This window comes from Hyaena hyaena, unplaced genomic scaffold (assembly GCF_003009895.1).
Source record: "Hyaena hyaena isolate Hyena2069 unplaced genomic scaffold, ASM300989v1 scaffold_69, whole genome shotgun sequence".
Taxonomy (NCBI): domain Eukaryota; kingdom Metazoa; phylum Chordata; class Mammalia; order Carnivora; family Hyaenidae; genus Hyaena; species Hyaena hyaena.
Genome location: NW_024080702.1, coordinates 1,190,269 through 1,211,630, shown reverse-complemented (window position 1 = coordinate 1,211,630; position 21,362 = coordinate 1,190,269). Strand labels below are relative to the sequence as shown.

At 59.6% G+C, this 21,362-nt stretch overlaps 1 protein-coding gene across 4 annotated transcripts in view; it reads left to right on the top strand.

The window, feature by feature from the left end:
* The window catches only part of DENND3 (DENN domain containing 3), a 46,799-nt gene extending 26,328 nt beyond the window's left edge, over nucleotides 1-20,471 (top strand). For 3 of the 4 annotated variants that reach the window (XM_039233002.1, XM_039233001.1, XM_039232999.1), the window contains 11 exons: nucleotides 951-1,472; nucleotides 5,092-5,351; nucleotides 5,641-5,811; nucleotides 6,914-7,043; nucleotides 9,867-9,974; nucleotides 12,015-12,154; nucleotides 13,389-13,543; nucleotides 14,254-14,387; nucleotides 18,314-18,432; nucleotides 18,512-18,649; nucleotides 18,836-20,471. In XM_039233002.1, coding sequence (XP_039088933.1) covers nucleotides 951-1,472; nucleotides 5,092-5,351; nucleotides 5,641-5,811; nucleotides 6,914-7,043; nucleotides 9,867-9,974; nucleotides 12,015-12,154; nucleotides 13,389-13,543; nucleotides 14,254-14,387; nucleotides 18,314-18,432; nucleotides 18,512-18,649; nucleotides 18,836-19,036 — 2,078 coding nt within the window. In that variant the 3' untranslated portion in view covers nucleotides 19,037-20,471. The remainder of the gene's footprint in view (nucleotides 1-950; nucleotides 1,473-5,091; nucleotides 5,352-5,640; nucleotides 5,812-6,913; nucleotides 7,044-9,866; nucleotides 9,975-12,014; nucleotides 12,155-13,388; nucleotides 13,544-14,253; nucleotides 14,388-18,313; nucleotides 18,433-18,511; nucleotides 18,650-18,835) is intronic. The other variant, XM_039233000.1, reaches the window with a different exon arrangement.
* Nucleotides 20,472-21,362: the final 891 nt, after the last annotated feature.

Below are 21,362 nucleotides of genomic sequence, written 5' to 3'. Positions count from 1 at the left end.
AGCGGGGTTCCCGGGAAAACAGATGCACACATAGCCTCGGGGTGTGTGCCGTCTCGGCGCAGAGGGAGCGGCTTCAGGGATGGGATGGGGCCCGGGTGTGGAGGCCACTTTTCAGCAGACACCTGAGTGAGTGTGAGGCCGGGCCGTCCCAGTGGCACATTCTGGGTGGAGGGACAGCAAGAGCCCACCGGTGCCGAGGGAGACCACGGCCAACTCCGAGGCAGGCCTGGCACTGAGTGTCGGCTGGAGTTTGAGCGGCGTGTAAACTACCTAGAACACGCGTGTGAGCCCGTGTCTTACTCCGTGTAAGGAGGTGCCATGTGTGCCCCAGTTCTTCACACTCAGGGCCCCTCTGTGCGGTTGCAGGGGGGAAGCACACTCCATCCCGAGTGGCCAGGAGGACCTGGGGGAGGCCAGGCGCCCTGAGCCGCGTGGGCCCTGCTGGCCGCTGTCCCCGGCACCAGTGGGCGCCTCCTGGTGCGTGTGCAGCTCGCCCAGCTGGCATCAGGAGGGACGAGGGGCCGCGTGCTTGAGCGGAGAGTCCTCTGTGACAGCAAAGCCTTCCAGGGACGCCCGCTGGTCTGAGGCCCACACGGCGGCTTCCCGGCTGTGACCGTGGGCAGCGCTCCCCTGGCTGGGCCTGCAGCTCCTCTTCTGTAAAACGCAGGGACGTTTTCACCCCTGGCTGTGCTCACTCCCCCGTGGGAAGGCGTTCTGGGCTCTGACCTGGAGCCCCTGCCCTTCCTGACTCCCTCCCCTTCTTGCCTCCTTCCCCCCCATCCCCCCCCATCCCCCCCCACCCCGCCGCAGGCTTTGACCCCACCTCCCCAGGGTGAGCGGCCTGCCCGCAGGACTGGCCCCCCGAGCCACAGAAACGGCCCAGATGAGACCGTAGGGATGCGTCTGTTTCGGGGTCTGCTAATCACCCGCTCCCTCTCTCCCTGCTCCAGTTCGGAGCACAGCCTTCCAGGCAACGTATTCCTTCAAGATCCCGGATATCCACTTCCCGCTGGTGAGCCAGTGCGTCCAGGCCTACTTCTCGGACTGCGTGGCCCTGCTGAGCAAGGCCATGGGGCACCTGGCGCCCGACAGCTCCGTGCTGCTGGCCCGGTTCTTCTACCTGCGGGGGGCCGTGCACCTGATGCAGGGCCAGCTGCTGGACGCCCTCCTGGACTTCCAGAGCCTGTACAAGACGGACCTGAGGATCTTCCCTGCCGACCTGGTGCGGAGGACGCTGGAGTCCATGTCGGGCCCCGAGCGCGCCCAGGCCGAGCGCGTGCCTGAGCTGCGGCGGCTCATCAGCGAGGTCGCGGACAAGCCCGGGGATGCCCCCAAGCCCGACGACCGCGTGAAACACTTCGAGCTGCCCAAGAAGCACATGCAGCTGGACGACTTCGTGAAGAGGGTCCAGGAGTCGGGCATCGTGAAGGACGCCAACATCATAAACCGACTGTTCGAGGCGCTGACTGTAGGTAAGAGGATGGCCCCGGCCCGGATGCGAGGGTTCGGTACGCCAGGACGGCCCGCTAGCGGTGCCGGGGCCCCGCGGGCCGAGGGCTCTTCCCGATCGGGCACCTGCAGGACCAGGAGGGGCTGGCCAGGCCTGGGGGCTGCCGGGCTGGCCTGTCCCTGCCCCTCGGGGTAGCGCAGTGTGACCAGAGACCCTCCTGCCCCAGGGGGCTGCTCACCTTGTGTGCGATGCTGCCGTCGGTGGGAACTCTGCACGCGCGCCCAATGGCACAGGCTGGGTGGCATCGTTCCCCTCCTGGGAGAGCTGCCTTGTCCACGCTGACCACAGTCATCCTTTCTACACCGCCCCCCTCAGAGGGACCCTGTCCCCAGCTGGAGCCTTCCTGCCTGACCACCTTCTTACGGGCTCACTAGGAATGCACGTGTCAGAAAGCAGGACCTGGGCTTTGTGTGGTTTCCAAGGACGGGTGACTTGTGTCCTGCTGTGTCAGTCTGTAGTCACTGTTTCTCCACAGCGTCTTTCCAGAACTTTCCTGTGTCAGCGTGCATGTGTCACTGAGCATCCGGTGGCCGTGTCTCAGGAGTAGAGCATGGGCCCCGGTCTGTTTGGCCATCAGGTGGCATCCAGTCATTTTTCTTTTCCAAGTACTGGCATGGTGAGCGCCGCCGTGCCTGGTGCGTGACATGGCTGCGGACGGCCCTCCCCGGGGTGTGTGCGGCCCAGGCTGCACCCCGAGACCCCCACCTCCCACCCCCCACCTCCTGGGCAGCACGAGGTGCTCGGACTCAGATGTCCTGCCGGCTGGAAGAACGTCCACTCGTTTGCTCTGGAGCCATTCCGGTGCCTTCTTTCCCGTCTCCGTTTGCGCCCTGGCCGCCTGACCCCTGCACAGGCCTGGCAGCTTCTCCTCCTGGTCTTACTGGGGGGTCTCCGCGGGCAGGCCCCATGGGGGGGTGAACTGTGGGGGGGGCAGGGCCCTGCGGAGACCCCCCAGCAGCACTCTGGGGCCTCGTGACTCAGCGCCTCTCAGGGACACCCCATCCCTTCCCTTTGCGGGGCCTTAACAAGGACGCCGGGGCCACAGCCAATTCAGCTGCTGGGCCTGGGACATGGGGACACGGGGACGCACGGCCACTGTTCTTGGGGAGTGAGGCATCCAGAGTGGGCCTGGCTGCTCCTCGATGTCACTGTGCCCCAGCCCCACGTGGCCTTGTTGCTTCATGGCATGAGACGCCGATGGCCTGGGCAGCACTGTTCTCCCGTCAGGAGGAAGGGGGTCTGTCCCCCCACTGTCACCACCTGTGGCCAGCAGCGTGTTCCCACAGCACGTGGCCGCCTGGGAAGCAAGGTTTTGCGGTAGACCCGTGGGCCGTGTCCAGTGTTCCCAGACCTGTGCTGGCCGGGCATCAGCAGACGTGGGCCACACTGATGGGGGGGCTGGTGGCCCTGTTGTCACCTTGGTTCTGTTCACGTGGCAAACAGCTCAGTTAATGGTCCTGGTTCCGGGATGTGTGAGGGACCTTGTGGCAGCACCAAACATATGTTTACCTAACGGCCCAGGTATTAGAAAAGCTATATTAAGTCTGAGCTGAAGGCCACCAGCTTGGAATGAACTCACGTGGCAGAACGATGCATCCGAGACTTTGTTTACATTATCGTTCCTCTTCCGTCGTTAGAGACTCGAGTAGACATCTCAGGTGTGGTGTTCATGCTGTGGGACCAGTAATTTCCACACGCGGCTGCACCTGAGGGGCCGGGGTCAGGGGGCCGCTGTGCGCCGCCGTCAGCATGGCTGTGCAGGAGCTGGGCTCCGGCGACCGCCTGCGCCCGGAGACGGTGTGTGGGTGACGGCACAGGAGTGAGCAGTTGGCACTTCTGTGCAGAGTTGGAGACAAACAGAAGATGTGTCTGTTGCACAGGCGCGTGCAGTAGCCATGGGAGCTCATGGCAGCCCCTGGTGAGCACAGTGGGTGTGCATGCAGCTCATGGATGTGCACGGTGGCTGAGGTGTGCATGGCGGGTGTGCACAGAGGTCATAGACGTGCACGGTGGCTGGGGTGTGCGCTGTCCTGCGGTGCCGCGGCCCTGGAGGGGCTGGAGCTACAGTAAGTGCCGCTTCCTACCGCAGGGGTGTCCCTGGGCGCTGCCCTGTGACGGTCAGGTTTCTGGTGTCCGTCCTGGAGCCCTGGCACCACATCTGTCTGTGAGAGGAAGCTGTTCTGGGTTCTGGTGACATGTACCGTGTCCTGCGTGGCCCAGCGACGTGGCTGGGGCCCAGACAGGAGGATGTGTCCTGAGCGACAGAAGGAACGGGGCCCTTGGCTCCAGGCTCCCAAGGTTCTGAAGTCCTTCGTGAAGTAGTGGGTTCCTTGCTCAGCTGGAAGGCACACCTGCCAACACACAGGGCCAGGTGGCGTCGGGCCACGGGACCCGGCTCCACGCCTACCTCTTCCGGTAAGGGCTTTCTTCCCTGTGCCTCAGTTTCCAGATTTGTGAACTGCCTGATAACAGCGCTGCCTCCTGAGGCGGCTGGAGGAGAAATTGGGACGTGGGGAAGTGGCGTGAGCGCAGTGCTGCCGTCAGGGAGACGGGCGTGCGGCCCGGCCGCTGCCCGGCCAGGATGACTGCCTTGTTGGGGACGGGGGTGGGTGAGATACCTTACCCGGGTCTTGAAGTGCATGTAGTTTTCTGCTCTGAGCTCCCTGGAACAGTGTGTGCAGCGGCAGGTAACAGCACGGCCAGTTTGGGGATATACTCGGAACGTGGGGTGTGAAGGGGAGGTGGAGCCCAAGCTTGGAGGAGTTTGGGGCCTGGTGTAGATGAGGAGCCTGGAGTGTTTGAACAAGTGACAGGGGGCTCCTCCCCGTACCGTAGGGTGTGCTGGGCACCCAGGGAAGCAGGCCGCGCGGGTGGGTCGAGTGGGAGCTTGTCTGCGGGACGTGAGGGCCGGTGCCTGACGGGAGGGCAGGGAGGACCATGCAGGGCCAGGGTGCTGGCGGGGAACCCAGCCCGGGCAGGAACAGCCCCAGGACACCTCGGGATGAGAACGGGTGGGGCTTCTCAGCAGTGGGGGTGGGGTGGTCCCATTTCCATCCTGCAGGGAAGCAGCCGGGTTCCTTTGACAGCTTAGTGTCACAGCACAAACCCACAAAGCTGGGCTTCAGACCTGGGTCTCTGCCTCCAGAGCCCGTGAATAGTGGACGTTTCAGTTCATTTCGGTTACAGAGAATCAAACGTGTTGCTCACATAACTGAGACGGAGCCAGCTTCAGGCCAGGCTTGATCCTGTGGTGAAGGTCACCAAGGATCTGGTCTCTTGAGTGTTAGCTTCACGTGAGGACTGGCTCCCCGCGGGCCCCAGGAGGGCTGCTACCGGTTCCAGTGGTGACCCGGCGCTTTGCCACCGTAAGAAGTGTGTCCCGAGAATTAGTGACCTCCTTGCCGGCCCCACCCCTGCTCTGGGGGGATGGAGAGGGGAAAGGGCTGACTGAGCAAGGGCGCTGGGGCTCCAAGACCGAAGTGCCAGCGCCACCTGCTGTCCAGTGTGGGTAGTGCACCGCTTTGGGGGGCCAGGGGGGACACGGATGTGGCCCTGAGATGTCTTTTCTTTACCAAACGAAGGACACCAGAAACAGATTGACCCGGAGACATTCAGAGATTTCTACAACTGCTGGAAGGAGGCAGAAGCAGAGGCCCAGCAGGTCAGTCTGCCTTCGGCGGTGATGGAGCACCTGGATAAGAACGAGTGTGTCTACAAGCTGTCGAGCTCCGTCAAGACGAATCGCGGCGTGGGCAAGATCGCCATGACCCAGAAGCGCCTGTTCCTCCTAACCGAGGGACGGCCGGGCTACGTGGAGATTTCCACCTTCAGGGACATGGAGGTGAGAGCGCGGGCCACCAGCCCCTGCTCTTTGGTGACTCGGTACCCCTTCTCCTGTGCCCTTGGGGCCTCCCCGCACCGCCCCCACCCTGCCCCCGCTGCTCCGGCCCCTCCCCCAGGACGGCCTTCACCCGGCAGGTGCTCTGCTCTCAGCCCCAGTGCAGGGACCTCCCGGTGGCCGGCGGCCCATGGCCGCTGTGTCGCGTCAGCTTTGCCGCCCCGTCCCTGTCGCCAGCATTCCTGGGAGGGGACTTCTCACTGACCCGCCCCTGCCTTCCCTGTCTCCCTAGGAAGTGCGCGCCACCACAGTAGCCTTTCTGCTGCTGCGGATACCCACTTTGAAGATTAAAACCGCGTCCAGGAAAGAAGTCTTTGAAGCGAATCTGAAGACGGAGTGTGACGTGTGGCACCTGATGGTGAAGGAGATGTGGGCCGGGAAGAAGCTGGCGGATGAGCACAAGGTCGGGGGCCGGGCCGCCTGCTCCATGCACCTGCGGCTGTGCTGATGCCCCAGGGGCTCGGGCGCCGTCCCCAGGGCTCGGGTGCCGTGCAGGGGAACCGGCTGGGTTGGAGGAGGCCCTGCCGGAGGCACAGAGATGGTGTGGTTTGCGTGGCCCCGTGACCGGCCAGCGTGGAGGGGCCCCCGTGGAGGGGCTGGGGCTGGACTCAGGTCTCAGTCGGGTCTTCCAGGCACACCCTGCTCCCGAGGCTCCTCCCTTCTCAGGGTCTTGGCAGGGGTCACATGGGAGCCCCACCCCCACCCCAGACTTAGGTTTATTATACCCAGGGATTTTTGTGTTTTCACTTACTTTGGGCCAGATTGGTAGCTTTGCTCACACCGAGGTAGGGCTTCACGGTCACAAAGGACACCCCGGAGAGAGGCACGGATGGAGGACACACAGGGACAAGAGGTCGCTGTGGGCAGAGCATGGGCGGGGCAGTGGGGTCCTCGGGGCTGCACAGCCCATGATCATCACAGGGACTGCGGGCGCCCCCGTTAGAAAGAGCAGACCATCCGCGGTGGGGGCACTTCTTTTGGTGAGGGCAGCCCCCGTGCACCAGGAGGCCAAGACCACGAACACAGAGGGAGTCTTTCCGCCTGGAGCGGGAAGGGGGGCCAGGGCCCCTCCAAGGTTCTAGCGCTGACTTTGGGACCCACCATCTGGTTTCATGCCCACTGGTTTATTTGGCACAAACTAGAGCCCGTGGGCCACGGCTGTCTCTGTAAGGAGACTTATGGGCACACACACTCGTTTACAAAACGCCTCTGGCTGTTCCCCAGCTACAGCACGGAGCCAGGTGGTTGTGACCGAGGTTGGGGAGCCCACAGAGGCGGAGGACTTACTGCCTGGCCCTTCACGGAAGGCGTTTGGCAGCCCCTGGCATAAACGAGCAGTATCTGTCATGACTGAGACAAAAGTGTGTGACCTCAGGTCCAAGTGTGGGCTGTTTGCGTGGCCTTGAAAACACGTTGCATCTTGAAAAGCGTTGTTTGATGTGACGAGGCAGAGTCCCTTGGCGATGTTCGTGCCCGGGGTTGAAATGAGCGTGTTTCTCCCGTAGGACCCGCAGTACATCCAGCAGGCGCTGACCCACGTCCTGCTGATGGACGCCGTTGTCGGCACACTCCAGTCGCCTGGTGCCATTTACGCTGCCTCCAAGTTGTCATACTTTGAGAAGATGAAGAACGAAAGTAAGAGAGACATGTGTTTGAGTCCTGGTGTCCTGACTGTGTCTTACGTCGTCTTATCTGGTTGACATTAGGACCGATCCCTAATTTCTCACTTTTGTCCTTTTATAAAATGTGCATTTTAATTTTGAGCACCACACATTCTGCTTTCCCGTCCTCGCCTCACACTGGGAGCCCATTGCCCAGCAGGACCCACTGAGGCACTTCCCGCGCTTGCTGTCTGCGGGGTGGGGGGGTGTGGGGGAGGGGTCCACTGGACACCGGGTGCGGTTTGTCACGGTTCTTAGTTGCCAGCAGATTTGCACTGGCCGGTGAGGGGTTTGGGAGCCGAGAGGAGGCTCTCCAGTGGCTCCCAGAATCCTCTGTGGTCGGGGACGCGCCCCCAGAGGGCCGTGGAGGCTGTGCCCGGTCCCTTTTGCTGACAGGTGCCCGGAGGCCCCCGGAGTTCAGATCTGTTTTCCCCGCCGTGATTGGGTCAGTTTCCCCAGCTAGGACTTCTCTGATCACCTGTCTGTAGATGGGAATCTGGCCCTCACATTCTGGAAGCCATCCAGGGGTTGCTGGTGGAATCTTTTTTTGGTCGGGCATGGGAGGTAGTCTTTTCAAGTCTAGGAAAGAGCAAGTGGGTAAGAATAACTATTATTTTAGTTACAACTTTTAAATGGTCTAGAACCAGCTGTCTTGTGGGCTGTATAAAGGAGAGAGTATAACTGCTTCTCCACTGACGTTGCTACGCGCCATGTTCCCATGGGCTGAGTCAGCTGACAGCCTAGAATTCGTGATGACAGATGAACAAAGTAGGGATGTTTTTAAAATGATCTCTAGTTCTGTTTGTGTGGGGCTTTTTGTTTTTGTTTATTGTTTTTTTTTAAGGTTTATTAATTTTGAGAGAGACAGAGTGAGCTGGGGAGGTGCAGGGAGAGAGGGAGAGAGAATCCCAAGCAGGCTCTGCACTGTCCGCATGGAGCCCGACGCGGGGCTCAAACCCATGAACCGTGAGATGGTGACCTGAGCCAAAATCGGATGCTCAACCGACTGAGCCGCCCAGGCGCCCTGAGCACTGTCTTTTAAACAACTGCTTTACTGAGCTAGAATTTCCGTCCCTCACTCACTTACAGTGTTCGTTCTTGGTTTTGGGCTATTCTCAGTCCAGCGTCAGCACAGTGAATTCTAGAGTTCTAGAGCATCTTCATCATCCTAAAAAGAAGCTCCGTAGCAGTTAGCAGCCCCCACTGATGTGCTGTCTGTCTGTCGGATTCACCTCCTCTGGGCATGTCGCGTACACATGTCCTTGGTGGCTTCTCTCGTTGACGGCAGCGCTTGCAGAGGCCTCCACATAGCGGCTGCCGGTGTTGCCCTCCTCTGTGGCTGGACCGTGTCCCACGGTGTGGGTGTAACCGCTCTGTTGGCTCCTGGCCAGCTGACTGGCTTCCCTGCGCCGTCGGCCTCTGACAAACACTGCTGCTCTGAACATCCACGTTCGGATTTGTTTGCTCGTGTGGTCCCATCTCCTCAAAATTTTGTTTAAGTTAACGTATCTTGAGAGAGCGAGCAAGCCTGAGCAGGGGATGGGGGGGAGAGAGGGGGAGAGAGAATCTCAAGCAGGCTCCACAGTCAGCACAGAGCCAGACGTGGGGCTTGATGCCCTGAACTGTGAGATCGCGGCCTGAGCTGAAATCAACAGTTGGACACTTAACCGACTGAGCCCCCCCAGGTGCCGTATGACCCTGGCTTTTAAATGTTCCCAAATTGGGAGAAACAAATGTCACTTTGGCACATTTTACTCTTTGCCATGTCTGTCACTGTGAAATCTCTGGTGCTTCCTGGTCCCAGAAACCAACCTCCGTGTCCTCAGACCCCCTCTTCTCCCCTCCCCGTCCCGGAAACAACTCACCCACCCCTGTGTCCTGGGAAACCTCCCCTCCCCACCGTGTCCCGGAAACTGCCCCCTCTCCCCCTTCCTGTGTCCTGGAAACCCCCCTCCCCCATGTCCTGGCACCCCCTCCTCTACCCCCTCCCCCGTGTCCTACTCCCCCGTGACTCAGACCCCCTTCCCGGGAGCAGCTGGGACACTGTCCCCACAGGAGCTGCGGGAGTGAGGGGAAGAGCTCATTGTCCGTCCCAGAAGCAGACGCAGTTGTTCACTTTACGTTAGGAATGGAAGCAAACACCACATCAGCTGCTTGTCTCGCTGCAGACTCATGTCTGGTCGCTGTCGGGAGGGTCTGTGGGAGGCTCCTGACTCCCTTCAGGACGATGGCCCCGTCACCGTGGGGGTCCCCAGCACGTACCGGCTCACTCCTCGTTGTTGTGCACCCTTCCCTGTGACGGGGTTGCCCTGGCCCAGTGACCCTGTGCAAAGCTCGACGGGGCGCGGGCAGCAATCCCGGGCCTCAGTTACGAGCCTGCATCCTGACACTCTGCGCCCCGGCCCTCGGAGGGGGGTGCTGCCGGTCGGCCCACAGTACACGGGTGGCCCCACGGCAGCCACGGCTCCGGCCTGAGGCGTCCACGGCACCCAGGCCAAGACCACCCGAGAACAGTCACTGAGCACTGTGTTCAGTCGCGTCTTCACTGCTGACACTTCGTGGCTGAGGGCGGGCAGAGGGCGGGTCACATCACTTTCCAGCTGGGAAGTGAGCTGTGTCACCATCTCGCCAAAGGCAGGCACACAGATGAGAGAGATGGGGGCCATGGAGGCCAATGCTTTAGTCTGGTGTGATGACACCATCCCCCAAGCCCACGCCCCGGGGACAGCCAGGGTCTAGGCTGCGGGGCACACCTGTGTCGCCAAGGCGTGAGGCTGATCGAGTGCCTGCATTGCAGTGCCCACGGCGGTGCCCAAGACAACCTCGGAAACCCTGAAACACAAGATAAACCCTTCGGCAGGAGAGACGGCCCCGCACGCCGTGGACGTGCTGTTGTACACGCCAGGTAAGGGACCCCTGCCTGGGGCTGCTCTCCTGTCAGCACTTCGGGAGTTTATTTTGTGTTGGGGGTCGGCCGCGAGGTCAGGGGGACAGGAAGTGACATGGGGCGAGTGGGGACCGGGTGGGTTTCTAGTTCTGGAGGTGAAGTCCTGAACGACGAGGCAAAGCTGGGTAGCTGCTCGTGCACCCCTCCTCAGGAGGGCGGGGCCCGGGAGGTGCAGGGACCCAAAAGGAGCATATGCTCCATGGAGACTGCTCCAACCTCCCCAATCCACACGCCGCATAGCACTTGACAGCTTAGAAAGTGCTCGCACCACATCCTTTCCTTTGGGGGCGTTTAACCCGGGCCTGCTTTCGCCGTGATAAACGACTGCACCCAGGGTCTCGTCTTAGAGGTCGTAGGCGCCTTTCCGCTGCTCGTCCGAACGGCAGACAACACGGTTCCTCTTCGTGTGGCGAGGCTGGGGCCCTCCCCCTGCGCGCAGACCCTGGGCTCCTTGCTGGCCGAGGGGGCACGGAGGACAGACAGGAACAAGCGCCACTAGGGACTGGAGCCTCAGCACAGCCCGCCATCGTGTCACAGGCTCAGAACTGTCCAAGACGCTCGTATTAACTGACTGGTAAAGAACTGCCGCGGGCCGTGCTGGGAGGCGAAGGACTCGGTGCTGGGCAGAGAAGAACCTTGCGGTGCAGGCGCTCTGCTTCGGCTCACTGTGCGTGAGGTGAGCGCCAGGGAGCACCACGGATGTGCTCTCCCGTCCCCTAGTCCTTCACGGTTATGGCCTCCAGCGGTCTCCCAGCTCCCCCGTGCACCCGGGCCAGTAGCAGGCAGGTTCCCAGCAGAAGAGGACAGTTCCATCTCTTCTCCGATCGTCCTCAAGACCTAGCAGAGCAGTGACACACTGAGTCTGAAGGACAGAGCGCGTTGGACCTCGGTGCCCTGGAGGCTTAGATTCACCAGTCAGGGCTCCTTGTTGGCTCTAACACCACAGACCGAGACAGTGTTTTGGCTTTTTTTTTTTTTTTGAGACAGAGAGACAGTGTGTGAATGGGGGAAGGGCAGAGAGAGGGGGAGACACAGAATCTGATGCAAGATCCACACCCCAAACTGTCAGCACAGAGCCTGATGCGGGGCTTGAACTCATGAACCGCGAGATCCTGACCTGAGCCGAAGTCAGACGCTCAACCGACTGAGCCCCCCAGGCATCCCCGAGACAGTTTCTATTGAGGTTTGTGGATAAACAAATATCTTTAGATTTAAGTCGGTTTCCTATAAATTAAAACTGACTGGACTCTGGGCTTCCCGTCACGATGGGCTAGGATTCAGACCAGCTGTCCCCAGAACATCTAGAAGGGCCAAGGCATAAAACCACCGTGGAGAGCGGTGGAGCCCCTTTCCTGTGGGGTGTCTGCCAAATCTGGAGGCAGGGCCTCAGGAGTAAGGCAGTGAGCAGAGCTCTGGCCCCTCGGCCCGGGGGGCCCAGAGGGACAAATGTGGTCAGGACCTGTCGACCAGCGGAGTACTGGTCAACCCTTCGGCGGGGGTTCCGGAGCCACCCTCCAGCCGCAAGGCGTCGCAGGCCCTGGCAGGACGGAAGAGCCTGTAGGGTGGTATCTCCCCAAGGAGGCCAGTGGAACGAATACCCCAGAAAGACTTGACACGTTCTTACCTCGACTCGTGATGCGACAGAGCAGGGCTTTGAGGGAAAGACCGTCTTTACCATAAACGACGTCAGGGATGTCGGGTACCCTTCCTGCCCTCTGCCTGGCGTGCCCGCCTCCCCTGCCCCTCTGCGCGGAAGTCTGTCCGTCCGTCCTTCAGTGGCTGCTCCTCCATCCTTCAGACCTGTCCCTGCTGACTGAGGCGTGCGGTTCTCCGGGCAGAGCCGGCTCCCTCCCGAGGCTCCAGGCTCCAGAGCCCATGCTCATGGCCTGGCCCCCTGCGTGGCGCCAGGCCCTCAGCAGGCACTCGTGGAGCCAGTCACGTGCCGATGCACCGGAGCGGCTCCCTTTACAAACGTTTCTGGGTTCTGTCCTCCTTCAGGGCATCTAGACCCGGCAGAAAAGGTGGAAGACGCCCACCCCAAGCTATGGTGCGCCCTGCACGAGGGCAAAGTGATCGTGTTTGATGCCTCCTCCTGGACGGTTCACCAGCACTGCTTCAGAGTGGGTGCCTCCAAGCTGGTGAGTAGGCAGAGCGCCAGCCGGGGCGGCACTCTCCAGATCCAGATGTGATGCTGGAAAGATGGAGAAGCCCATGTGCACCCAGCAGGACACGTGACTCCACAGTGTCGCTGCCTGTAGTCCACGGCAGGTCTTTGTTTTGGAGAAATCACTCGCGTGGGTGGGGAAGGGGGTCGGGGGAGGGAGAGCGAGCAGAGCCCAATGCGGGGCTTGATCCCATGACCCTGGGATCATGACCTGAGCCGAAATCAAGAGTCAGACACTCAACCAACTGAGCCACCCAGGAACCCCCGTTTTTATTCTAAATTTTTCTTTTTTTTTTTTTAATGTTCCTTATTTGAGAGAGAGAGAGAGAGAGACAGCGTGAGCAGGGGTGGGTCAGAGAGAGAGGGAGACACAGAATCTGAAGCAGGCTCCAGGCTCTGAGCTGTCAGCACAAAGCCCGACGCGGGGCTCGAACCCACAAACTGTGAAATCATGACCTGAGCCAAAGTCGGATGCTTAACCAACTGAGCCACCTAGGCACCCCAAAAATCAATTTTAAAAACACTTTAAAAAGCTTAAAGTTACATAGAAAGTCTACAAAGTTCCCATTGGTAAAAGTGAGGGTGGTTTAGTTGTGATGAATGTAGTCAGCCCTTGTGATTTGCAGATTCTACATCTGCAGATTCACCCACTTGTTAATGTTTATTTTACCCCCAAAACAAACACGGCATTTTCACTCTTGGCCACAGGCACATACGTTCAGAGCACGTCGTCTGGTGCGTGTTCCCAGCTGCGGGCTGATGCCCTGTCATCTTGTTTCAGTTCATGCTGCAGCCAAGGGTCCCCTCTGCAGCCTGTTAAGTGCTGTGGCTTTTGCATTTCTGTGGTACTGGTAATTTGTGCTGCTTAAGATGGCCCCTGGCATAGAGCTGAAATGCCGCCCAGTGTCCCCAATTCCAAGAAGGCGGTGAGGGGCCTTCCAGAGAAAGTCAGGTGTCAGGTGAGCTGCGCTGGAGCCTATTACAGCACGTGTGGCTAGGAGGCCAGAGTGAACTGGCGGCAGTGTGTAGAAAACACGGCGTCTGTAGACAGAAGTGTTCCGAACGAAGAACAGGGTGGTGCACTGGTCAGGGGACAGAGGCGTGGCCAGAGCGCGCAGGCACCTCTCCCCGGGTCCCCCCTGGGACGGTGAGTGGCTGGGTGAGGCCCACAGGGATGGCGATGATGAGTCCTTGGCCCACCCCTCCAGAACTGCATGGCGATGGCAGAGAGGAACCAGGTGTGGGTCGGCGCAGAGGACTCCGTCATCTACATCATCAACGTCCACAGCATGTCCTGCAACAAGCAGCTCACGGACCACCGCGCCGGCGTCACGGGCTTGGCCGTGCAGAGCGGGACACCCAGGTACGCCGGGCCCCGCGGGGACAGGGGGCTGCCAGCCCTGGATTAGGATGTGCCTGAGTCTCCCCACAGAGGCCCTGCGGTTGCCCTTTGTTGGGGGACACGATCCATCTCACAGCACGTGTCTGCCTTATTCACTTGCTGTCCTTCCCGCATGGAGAACGTCGGCTTGAAGGGCTCTGCTCTCAGCCGCACGTGCTGCGCTTGGGACAGGGCCCGGCCCCCGACGGAAGTGGAGGCCGGTGAGCACGGGACGTGTGAGGTCCCCCGCCGGCTCCGAAGGCCGTCTGCCGCTTGTCCTCCATGCAGTCCCGTCCCCAGTGTCCGGGGCCGTCCGCCCTCAGGCCCAGCTAGAGAGCAGGAGGTGCTGACCTGAACCTTAACCACTGTGAGCAGGGGAGGGGGCCACACGTCACATGGGCGATGCGCCCGCCTCGCTCCTGCAGCTGCCTGTGGCCGCCGGCGTGTGCCCCGCAGGGACGGCAGGCTAGATTTTCCCGGGCCATCGTGTGAGGTCGGCAGAGTGGGCGGCAAACACTGACGGGCAAGGACAGGCGTCCCCAGCAGCCCGTCTTGTCCCGCGGCACCGGCCACATCCTAACTAACTGCTCCCAAGACTGGGACGGCGTTTGCGTGGGCGGGAGTCGCTGTGCACGTTGTGGACCTTTACCTGACGGGAACTTCTGTTTTACATGCGTCCGTTCACACCTCAGCAAGGTGTATTCGTGCAGCACAGACGGGACGGTCCTGGCGTGGAACGTGAGCACCCTGCGTGTGACCGGAAGATTCCAGCTGTCAGGCGGCAGGCTTTCGTCCATCCGCCTGCACGACGGCTGCCTGTGGTGCTGTAAGTGCCCTGTCCCCTGCCCGCAGGACGGGCCCTGCTCCCGGAGGAGGGATCCTAGGTGCCCCGTCACCTGCCCACAGGAGGGACCCTAGGACAGCCTGCCGCCCGTTTGCTTTGTTTCACGCGTTCTCAGCTTTTGAGCCGGGACCCGGTGCCGGTGCCTGCGGCTTCCCCAGGGCCCCCTGCCGCCTCTGCTTGGAGCGTGAGTGCAGCCCAGGTGCCCCGGGCGTCACCACTGCCCTCCCAGGAGCCCTGTGTGGCCCACGTGTCCCCAGCCAGGGGGCGTCTAGCAGGGACCTCAGGCCCCTCTGCTTTGTGAGAGTGAGCCTGGGCGGACCCCGTGTTTGCCCCGGGAAGGTGTCACACTCGCATGCGGCACGTTATGTCCCCGTCTGCGTCCTGGAGAACGTGCTTTGTGTGGCGTTGTGACCGCCCTGTGGGTGTGGGTGTGGCCCCGCCTCCTGGCCCCATGGTCGTCTGCCCTGCGTGTCGTCCCCGCAGAGACGTGGGCCGTCAGCGTGCACCCGGCGAGCCGCGAGCAGGCTTGTGCCCGAGGCTTCTGTCGTCATCACGTCTTCCCGCTCCCCGCTTGTCCCTTCTGTCTTCATTGCTGTCGAAAAGGAGGCAGGAAATGAGAATTTCTTGCGTCCAATGTATTTTTCTTTTTAGCTCCACTTTTTTGTTTGTTTGCTTTACCTTTTAGCAGCTGCTCTAAGAACTGCAACACGCAGCCTCACCTGTCACGGGTGACCCCCAGCAGCTACGACCCCCCTTCCCCCCTGTATCACGTACGCGGCTCATAAGAGTAGGATCGATTCTGTTTGCTGCCTTCTGCCCTTTTGGCTGGCGTTGTTAAAAGCACTCTTGCGATGCCACCATTGTGACAGAGCTCGGAAAACACTGTTAAAATTTTTGCTTACGCACCCAGTGGTTTTTGCCCGTATAGTTACGATTCCTGGGGAGCTTCGTGCCTGGTTTCCACCTGGTGTCGTTTCCCTGAGTACCTGTGACCGGCGTCTGCCGTGAACAGGCCCCGCACACCGTAGAGGCCTCTCCACTATTGCGTAGCCGTTTGTTCCCGATGAGGAGTCCGCCGTCCTTTACTGCTGTGCTGGAACAGCCTGTCTGGTGCCTGTGGGCGCTGGTGAGCGGCTCTTTGCCTCATGACTTTGGCTGCAGTGAGCTCTGGCCCGAGGCCTTCGTGTCCGACTTGCTGTTTCTGTTCGTGAATGGGCGAGACTTTTAACTGTTAGCTCTTACAGTATTTCCTTTCTCCGTTCTTTTTCTCCATGTCTTCTGTGATTCTAATGTTTTTTAATGTTTATTTTTGAGAGAGAGAGAAAGAGAGGGTGCACGTGTGCACCCATGGGGAAGGGGCAGAGAGAGGATGCAAACCGGGTTCCGAGCTGTCAGAGAGCCCGACGTGGGGCTCGAACCCACGAACAGTGAGATCATGACCTGAGGGGAAGCTGGACGCTCAACTGACTGAGCCACCCAGGCACCCGTGTTTCTATACATACGTGTGTGCGTGTTCATTCTAGAATTATATTAGAATATAGGACATATGTTCTAACATGGATGTTGACATTTGTGAAACCCCCCATCTCAGGCTGTAACTTTCTCGCGTCTTCCTCAGTTCGGTTGAGGCCTGACGCTTCACGTGTCCTGTCTGCTCTGGAGCCTGTGCAGCAGATTCTCATTTCAGTTCGAGAACTTCATTTACTTTACGTTTTCAGAGAACTTCTGTTTTTCTTCTGCATTCACGTCCTCTCGTCCCCTTTTCGTTTTCCTGTAAGTTACAACATTGTGACTAGTGGCCTGACGCCCTTCTCTGCCCAATCCCAGGGCGTCTGTGCGTCTGCCTCTGGTCACGGCTTCTTCTCCACAGTTTTAGTGCTGTCCCCAAACTCCGTATGTAGAGGGGCTTTATCGTGTCTGGGTGGCGGTGGTGATACATCAGAGACCCTGGGTCACACACAGCCTCCTTGAAAGAGCACTGGTGTGTGTGTGTGTGTGTGTGTGTGTGTGTGTGTGTGTGTGTGTGTGTGTGTGTGTGTGTGACGTGCGCCCACCCACGGATGTGTTTTGGATTCAGAGCTGACTAGATCTTGGGCTAAAAGGTGCCTGATAAATACAGGGAGGGAGGTATCCAATTAGAACGAGGACAGACAGCTTTGCTTTAAGGACAGAATCCCTTCTACCTTCCAAGTTAACTGGAAAGTGTGTCTTCAGGCGACAGCACGTGCTGGGAAGCATCGTCTCTGAGCGAGTCACACGCGGAAACCTGGGTCACCTATCACATGTCACCAGTGCACAGGCCAGGCCTGGCCCGCGTCTGTGTGAACCTGGACGTGTGTGCACTGAGGTGCAGCCTGGGGCAGCATGAGCCTGAGGGGCCGGAACATTCTAGTCCAGTAGCACCACGTGAGACCGTCGTGTCTACACCCAGGGCTGCCTGCAGGGCAGGCACCCCACGCCGTGTGCAGTCTTCTTCTGGGAGGGGAGTTGACCCCCCCGTCCTCACTGGGAGGCAGATGTTTGCATCATGAGGTCCCTGGCGCACCGTGGCTCAGGCTGTGGCCTTCAGGTCCAAACCAGGCTTTGTCTCTGGACAGGAATCACTGTGGGCAGGGCCTCCACTCATGGAGTCTGTGTCTTCATGTTAAAAGCGAGAGAGGGGGCACCTGGGGGCTCAGTTGGTAGAGCCTTCCACTCGATTTCACCTCAGGTCATGATCGCTGTTTGTGAGTTCGAGCCCTGTAAGGGCTCAATGCTGATGGCTCAGAGCCTGATTGGGATTCTCTGTCTCCTTCTCTCTCTGCCCCGCCCCTACTTGTGCTCACTCGTGCTCTCTCTCAAATAAAATAAACTTTAAAAAGAAAAGTGAGAGAGAAATCCTACCTTTCCCTGGGAGCCCTCGTGCTCCGGGTGCTGAGTGTTGGTGACAGTCTCCTCTTGCTCATGCCCCTTCCTGTCCACGCCAGCGTCACATGCTGGGGCCCAGCCCGCCGGGGCTGCCTTCCAGGGCCACACGTCCTGTGCACGGAGGCGGGGTCCACAGGGTGGGCCCAGGTGCTCCTGGCCCGCAGCCGAGTCATGGGGCCTCAGTCCACGCAGGCAAGGGTGCATCTGGCTACCAGGCTCCCTATGGGGTTTGCTCATCAGGCCTCAGAAAAAACCACACTGAACGGAGCCCAGAAGCAGGAAGGAGATGTGACAGCAGCTCTCACCTCCTAGGACGGAAAACCTGGCTTGGCTTCCCGTCCTGGGAGGCCCGTGGCCAGAAGGGGTCCTCTGTGTCCGTGTCATGGCGGTGGGGGGGAACCCGTGGTCCGCTCGCCAGGGACAGGAAGCCAGAGCCGCACACCCCAGGACCGCTCCCACCTTCCACCTCACAGGCTGCTGTTCTCCCGAGGTCAGACCCTCCTTCTACACCCCAAAGGTGCTCCCCAGGGATGGGGCCGTGCCCTCCTGTCCCCGTGTGTGCAAGGCTGGCCCAGTGGCCACAGCACCGGGGACAGGCAGCCATGCAGGAAAGGACGGGCTTGCGGCATGTCTGGCGCTCTGTACAGATGAGTCCGGGTCTGCCCCGCAGCCGGCGTCTTCGTGCTCTCACTGCACGGGGCCTGGTGACGCTTGGTTTGCATGAAGACGTTTTCATTGATAAAAAGAAGCATTCAGTGGCCTGTGGCGCTGCCACCTGTACTTCTGAGCACCCACGGGTGAGGGCTGGCCGCGCCTTCTAGTGGTAGGAGATCCGGAATGTCCACGTTTGCAGAGCATCAGGAGGGGCCGCGGGGTCCTGGCGGAACCGCAGGGCGGACGGTCACCAGGTCCCTGGGAGCGCTGGCAGCAGCCGGTTGTGCGCAGGCCTGTCCGGTGGCCCCAGTGCGCCCTCCTCCCCTCACGCTGGCTCTCTGCTGCAGGCACAGGGAGCAGCATCGTGGCCGTGACGACCGGTGGACTTGTCGTCCAAGAACTAAAGGTCGACGAGAACTTTAAGGAGATGAGGACCTCCTTCCTGAGTTTCCAGCTCCTCCCCGAGGTACCCACCCCGGCAGTGCCCTCTGGCCACGCTCTGGATTGGCCTGCGGCCACCGGCCACACCACAGTTTCTGTTTCAGCAGGAGCAGCTCTGGACGGCGTGCGCCGGGTGTGACAGCGTCTACATTTGGAGCCTGAGGGACCTGGCCCGGCCCCCTCAGCGGGTGCCCCTGCAGGGCTGCTCCGAGGTCAGCTGCATGATCAGGGTCAAGCAGCAGGTATGGACGGCCGGGGCCACGTCTCCCCAGAGTACCCTCCCCTCAGCTCCCACCCTGGTCACGTCCGCTCAAGGCCGGTCCAGGAAGGTCTGGGGGTGCGCCTCCCTGCCCCCCCAGTGCACCCAGGCAGGGCCCTCCCGGGCTGGGCCGCATGTGGCTGATACCGCCTCTGTCTCTCCCCGTCAGATCTGGGTCGGCGGCACGAGTCTGTCACAGGGCAAATCCACAGGGAAAATCTATGTGATCGATGCCAAGAGGAAGACGGTGGAAAAGGAGCTGGTGGCCCACGCTGACGTGGTGAAGACGCTGTGCTCAGCGGAGGACAGATATGTGCTGAGCGGGTCGGGCAGCGGGGAGGGGAAGATCGCCATCTGGAAGGTCGAGTAAATGCGGGCGAATGTGCCGAGCGGGGCTGTGCTCTGAGGGCTACACGCCTTCCCCCCTTGCCTGCCCCCGGAGAAGGTGGGGGGCGCTGTGTCCCCTGCACGTGCCTGTCGGGCTCCTTGGCCCAAAGCACATAACGCGCTCTCTCACACTTTCCTGATGAAACCGTGCCAACCGCGTTACGGGTGGGGGGTGCTTCTCAGAAAGACAGATGAATCCACTCGCTAATAACCTCCGTGAAGTTGCGTGTTGTCTAGAAGTTTCCAGAGTCCCTGACCAGGAGCAGCACCAAGCCAGTTAGAAGGGATTTAGCCAGATCACACGTGACCTGCAGACCTCATTTCTCTGGTTCCGCCTTCTCTACTCCCTTCGGTCAGCGCATACACGTTAAGCCTCAGGCTTACGGGAGACCTACCTGCGGCCTTAGGTCGGCTTCTTGGTGCAGAAAAGTTCACAAGAGGAGGGTTTTAATGACCACTTAGTGGTTGAGCAGATTTGTGCCTGCCCTTGCTGCCCCTTCACAGAGCAGGTGACCAGGGAGGGGACAGAACTGTGATCAGGGTGTGTGCACACGGGTTGGGCTCGCTGAAGCAAGCTCCGAATTTCTGTCTTGTCTTTTTAACTAAAAGGCAAAATTCTTCTAATGAAGAAGCCTAACTAATGTTGCCCACCAAAGGTCATGGACAGACGGTTCCGTCTGAGCGAGCGCGCGATCTGACCTCCCAGTGAGTATGCATCATTTCCGTGAACCAGCGTTTCAGGCGTCGGCATCTCGAGTGCACACCAGGTGTAGATGCAGATGGTGCTTTGTTACTGAACTGAAGAACATCTTAGTAGCTGTAAGGAACTAAACATTTGCAAAAAAGAACTTTTATCCATTTGTACTATAATATGGAGATCTCATTCCCTTGGGTTCCGGCAGGGAAAGCTCTGGCATGGTTACGGGCTATGGAGGGGCACCCACCTGCCGCACAGGCCAGGGGCCCGTCCCCCCATGGACCTGCCGTGAGTCCAGCCTCGGAGGGACTGTTGGACTCTGGGATTTTGGAATTGGACCCTGTTCTGAGCCTCACTCACCCTGAGGTCTCAGATGGTCTTTGGCCGAATTTTGGTAGCAGCTCTGGCGTCTCCAGATGAAAGCTCTGACCAGGCCCTGGGCTTCGTCTGCAGCCCCTAAGCGTCGTGCAAGGTCCAGATTTGGGGTGCTCTGGGAATGTACAGCCAGGTGGCCGCATGCCTCCGTGACTATGCTTACGGAGAGGGTGTGTTCCCAACTTCCAGAAGGCTCGGCCATAACAAAGAGTGGGAGGTTGAATTCTGCTTTTGCAAACACGTGAAAGATTGCAGTCAAATCCTGTCAGAAATACACATAAATTATTTAATGTCACACATAACCAGGCGTTTTCACCTTGTCAATAGTAAATTCCTTTATTAAAGACTGATGTCTTGTTTCCTTCCTTTATCCAACATTAACTGGTGGGACAGACCTGTGAAATAACACAGGGCCATTTTGGATTCGCTCTCCATTCATCCCAAGCGCCCATCAAGTTACTTTAACACAGGTGTTTCGTTTCCTGTTCTTGATGATGATTTCCGAGACCTTACTTGACAGTGGCCACTCTGTGCCTTCGGTATTTCCTCTGTGCCCTGAAGAAGGTCCACCATGACTGGTCCTGGGAGAGCCACCAGATGAGCTGGGACCCATTCAACAGACAATGCCTTCCCTGCCTTGGCTTCCAAAACCTGAATTCAGTTGGTACAACAAATGTTTATCTTGTCCTAGAAGCCCGTCAAATAGGATTTCAGCCTCCAGCTGTGTCTCAGCAGAGGACAAAGCTTGCTCTGGGTGCTGGCTCTGTGATGCCAACCACAGCTTGCACCACCCCCATTACTGCCAAAGTTCAAGATCACTTTGGTCTTGGTGATTTGTTCTTCGAAGATGAGAACGTATCGGCTGCTCTCACATGAGAACCTTGGAACTGGATGTGATTTTAACATCTGAATTAAAAGTGCGTGACTTCTGTCCATTTCTAGAAGATTCCTTAGGAAGAGGAAAGGGTACTTTCTCCGCATGGCTGGGGAGGGCGTGGATGGAAACCCAGACACAGCAGCCGTCTCTGCTGCCTGGAGTGTTTGCATCTCTTACAGCAACGCCGGGGCCCCGGGAGACGAGGCAGAGAGGCTCCTCTGTGCTTTGCCTCTCAGCTGCAGCATGACAGTGGGTGCGCGTAGGACTCCAGAGCTGTGGGGTGCCGTGCCCTGGACTAGAGGTGGCCCAAGGCCTCTGTAAAGTGGAGGGGATTCCTTTGTCCTGGGTTGGCTGGGTGGC